Source organism: Sphaeroforma arctica (genome assembly GCF_001186125.1).
Source record: "Sphaeroforma arctica JP610 unplaced genomic scaffold supercont1.1588, whole genome shotgun sequence".
Classification (NCBI taxonomy): Eukaryota; class Ichthyosporea; order Ichthyophonida; genus Sphaeroforma; species Sphaeroforma arctica.
In genome coordinates, this window is record NW_014038970.1 from 1,487 (window position 1) to 5,967 (window position 4,481).

General features: G+C 37.8%; 1 protein-coding gene across 1 annotated transcript; it reads right to left on the reverse strand.

Annotated features, from left to right (window-relative positions):
- Positions 1–1,505: 1,505 nt before the first annotated feature.
- Positions 1,506–3,950, reverse strand: SARC_11242 (thioredoxin 1). The gene is made up of 3 exons (XM_014294676.1): positions 3,699–3,950; positions 2,198–2,392; positions 1,506–1,755 (listed from the first exon to the last, which is right to left on the reverse strand). The coding sequence occupies exons 1-3, from the start codon at positions 3,756–3,758 to the stop codon at positions 1,675–1,677; spliced, it is 336 nt and encodes a 111-aa protein (XP_014150151.1). The 5' UTR covers positions 3,759–3,950; the 3' UTR covers positions 1,506–1,674.
- Between the last annotated feature and the right edge of the window lie 531 nt (positions 3,951–4,481).

Genomic DNA, 4,481 nt, shown 5'->3' on the forward strand with positions numbered 1-4,481 from the left:
CCTGTACGTAGACCTGTAAGTGCTATATCGCTTGAAGAAGTCAAGAAGCTTGTCACCGCTCTCAAGTCCTATAAGGTAGGCTATAAGTTCTGTAAAAAATCCAGTTTTAAATGATTTAAGACTAGATGGTGGCGACCATAGTGCAGGAATAGTAGATATTGCAGGTGCAGCCGTTACCCGGAAGCACGGAGTGATACCACGCAAACTATACCGTAGATGTGTTGTTGTGCGTTGTCAAAATATCACTGTACACCAAGGCATCAGATGTCAAGTGCGACTGTGTTATAAAGTGATTCCAGGAAGAACAAGAACATGTTTTTCATTGTTCCACCATGAAAGCTTTACTGGGGAAATGGATGCCTCTTCGCGGAGTAGCAGAAGTGCAAGTATATCAAAGGATACCGGTGCGGGACGATGAAGACGACTCTGATAAGGACCTCGACGGTAGTATAGGAGACGACAATGACGACACAAAATAAATAAATGAAAAGAACCGCGGGTGCATCTGGTTGCCGCGGACTGCAGTGGGCGGGGTGGGGCCCACTGCAACTACAACAGTAACCGTGTTGTAACTAAACAATACATAAATATTAAACAAAACATAATGTAATGAGTAGTACATAATGCACCCTATAAGCCTATTTAACCCTACAACCCAGTATGTTTTCAAAAATAAATTGTGCGTTTTCAAAAATAAATTATATTTTAAAATATTTTTATTGAAATAAATAGGTGGCAATTTAATTTTCTTTGACCGACTTCACTTATGAGAGTCTCTTTTGGAACGGTTTTACTCATTTCGGTCCTATTTATTATGGCTTCATGTCCAAATGGACGAGTAAATCAAAAAGATAAAATAGAATATAAATTTATTTCCTGAATTTTAAGGGACTAAAACGGGTCTGATCGAAATTAGGAATTAGAAATCCTACGATTCGTAGGATTTTAGGCTGGGTACCCCTTCCTAGTACATTTTTTTTTTGACGCCTTTTGGCTGCTTTTGTTTGATTCTACGATTCGTAGGATTTTCCAGTTGTGCTAGTGATATACGTACTATTTTTGAAACACAAATCCTTTTTGATGAATGAGTTGTTGTAAATTGATATTGTAAACTAAACACAACAAAGATTTCAATGAAACAGGCATATCATTCGCACAGGAATGTCCATAGTTGCTCAGTCTTGAAATTACAAAATAATATACAAAGCTGTACTAAGAGTATTCTAGTTTTAGGCCACATCGTATAGTGGTGATCATACATGTACTTGTGGTGGCACAAACTGTCATTACGACATACACAATCTAGAGCATTAACTTCAATTAGTTAAAAAATCAAAAGTAAAACGATAAATACCCAAATTAATTACAGATTTCGATATTATTACGCTATCTTCTTTCTATTGGAATTCATGTTTAACTATAAGAATTATTATCTCACTATACTCCCAATCCGTGAGGTCTTATATATTTAGTGTTGCGTAGATATATACACCGCAATATTGCTATCGACTAGTGAAATCCACTCAAACTGCAGCATTGGCAGCGATTGCCATTTATTTCTAACATCCTTCTTTTCAGACATTATATACATAAATATGCATACACAGATTGTTTTTACATTATGTGTCACAAATTCCCGGGTGTACTAGAATTTATTTATTCGTACTATATTCCCTATGCTTGATTGACCTTGTCTTCTTTGTGGTGAGCCGAGATCAGATCTTCAAGCTTGGCTTTGTTAGCGCCCTTGACCTCCTGCATATCCCAGAAAATGAAAAAAAATAGAACAAATTAGTTGCCTAAACAATACTCCTCAAATAAAATTGCGCGAACAAACACCAAATGCCCTCGGACTTTGTTAATTTAAAAAGGTATGAAAGGTCTCATGAAAACCATTTCCAATTGCCGAAGCTCAGAATTGTACTACAAATTTTGTCTAATACGCGCACATTGTATACGATTCCACCAAGAATCGACGTACGACTTGAAGAACACATCACAGATGTGAGAAATAAAACATCAGACGCTGTCTCTTCCGACAATCCACATATTGTCAGCTTCCAATGTTTACCTCATACAAAGGCAAATGTATGATATATCTCTACATAAAAATATAGACAAGCATGCGGAAGCACAATGAAAACTCATTTATACAACTAAACACGACGTAGAAATATTCACACACAAAAAAACATACCGCAACTTTCTTGCCGTCTCTGTAGAACTGGAATGTGGGCATGGCAGTGATACCACACTCTCCTGCCAACTCCTCAAGCTCATCCACGTCGACCTTGATAAAGTCAACGTCCGCGAACTTGGCATCCAATTCCTCTAGGAAAGGTGCAATCATCTTGCAGGGACCACACCAGACGGCGAAGAAGTCTACAATAGTCTGTAGGAAACAAAACATGACAGCATAGGATGGAAGCGAAAGGTGAGTGGCGATGAAATTTTGACTAGCACTGGGTGGTGTAATCGCCGAGATAAACGCACGGTAATAAGACTATCGACAATGTACTATACTACGAATGTCAACTCATAATGAATGACCGGACCGAACTGCAAAACATAGATGTTAATTTAAGTATTAAACACAATATATATATATATATATATAACATTCCGATACAACAAAATGAAGAAGTGCACGCGGCCAAAAAGACTCGATCAAAATCGCATAATAGACTGCATTCTAACCAGTCAAGTACACCCACATAAACCCAATTTATTACATATTGAGCTTGAAGACATGATCAAAAGCGTGTACGATCACAATTTATAGTCGCTTCTCAGCTACCATAACTGCGTACTAATATTAAATGTACACAAAAGCAAAAACTATAACTCGGGTAACTCAGCTGCTAGGTAAAATTACCACCAGTAACGATAGAACAGGTCACTTAGATTCCAGGTGGAATTTACACCACAAAGCGCAACATGATATTGCAGTCTCGCAATTGCTATTGAAAGATAATCTTATCAGGACTAATACAGCCCACGTATATAGTGGATTAACATAACCACACATCCGAACAAACCAAATGAAAAATCGTTTTTGGATATATATACGAGTAAACATGCCATAATGATTACGTGCTCATAGAACATGCAAATACTTTTAATAAGCTGCAGGCGATATATATATATATACATATTTATATATATATATATATATATATACTATTCGACAGTACCCTGACTTCGTATTAGTGCTAATACGACACAACGCACAATATCTCCGTGCAACAGTGACAGCACCGGCAAAATTCATCCGTGCAAATTGAACAATCGTGGAAACAAATCCAATGGATATCACCCGTTGCATTAATTAACTAGTCGTCTTTACTGATATACGTATACGATCCAAACATGGGTTACCATGCCTACGAAATAGCGCTGTCGAAACTATATTTCACAATACTTACCAGGATTGCAACGGCAAAAACAATTAACCCGTCATATATGACTACAAAACACACCATTATGAATACACACATAGACGGGGTCCAAGAGAGCAAGTATAAGATATGTACAACATACCTCGAATAGTAAACATTAACATGACAACTATTACAGAGTCCAAAAAAAGCGAGCGCACAGCACAAAACTATACCCAGCGTGTGACTGACTACATCCACCCATGCGCGCACGCAGATCGTATCCACACGAGCGTGCACGCGATTTTATACTAAACTCACCAGTTTGAGCAGACCAGTCTGTTGGTAAAACTCTTCCTTGGATTCTACTTTTCTCACCATGATTGTATATGTAGGTTGGTCTTTAACTGGAAATAGTATATACTGATTCGTGGACCGTTCTACAACCTCTTTTATATGATGCACTTCGTCGTGTTTGTATGTATGGTAATGATGTAAATATATATGTCCAACTCTCCAGGTTCCAGGACCAGCGGGCAGCCGGGCAGCAGTCCTTCCCTCCCTTCTCCTCTCTCTCTTGCTTGCATCTTGCAATGCAATATTGAAAGTAATTACGTATATAAATAACGTAAATTTCCTTCATTAGCGGTGCCGAAGACAACGTCTACGTATTTTCATTTGACGAGTACATATACAGTCCCCGGAATTTTCATGTATATCATTTTGTTGGGATGCATATTTGATTTGTCCAGTACGATTTTTACGGTTTCCTATACAGTTTCCATTTATGCTGTTTGTTTCCTTTGATTTGATTGCGTAAAAGTCGTCAGGTCAACTAAATGGGACTTTGTCCAGGTTCCAGAACTTAGTGTGATTTGCCATGAATAGTTCACCTTATTTGTTGTCCACTTCTCTTCATACTCTAACTCCATTGACTATATTTGTGAACCGGATTATTTTTTTTGCACAAAACCCTAAAAGTGACTATAGTCCAAAGTACATAGTATCACGTGAGAATATAGGTAGTATCGAAAGGTTATAGTGTGAGCGTCAATATTCGATATTATCGAGCATGAGATTATAGGTGAATCCGTGAGATCATAG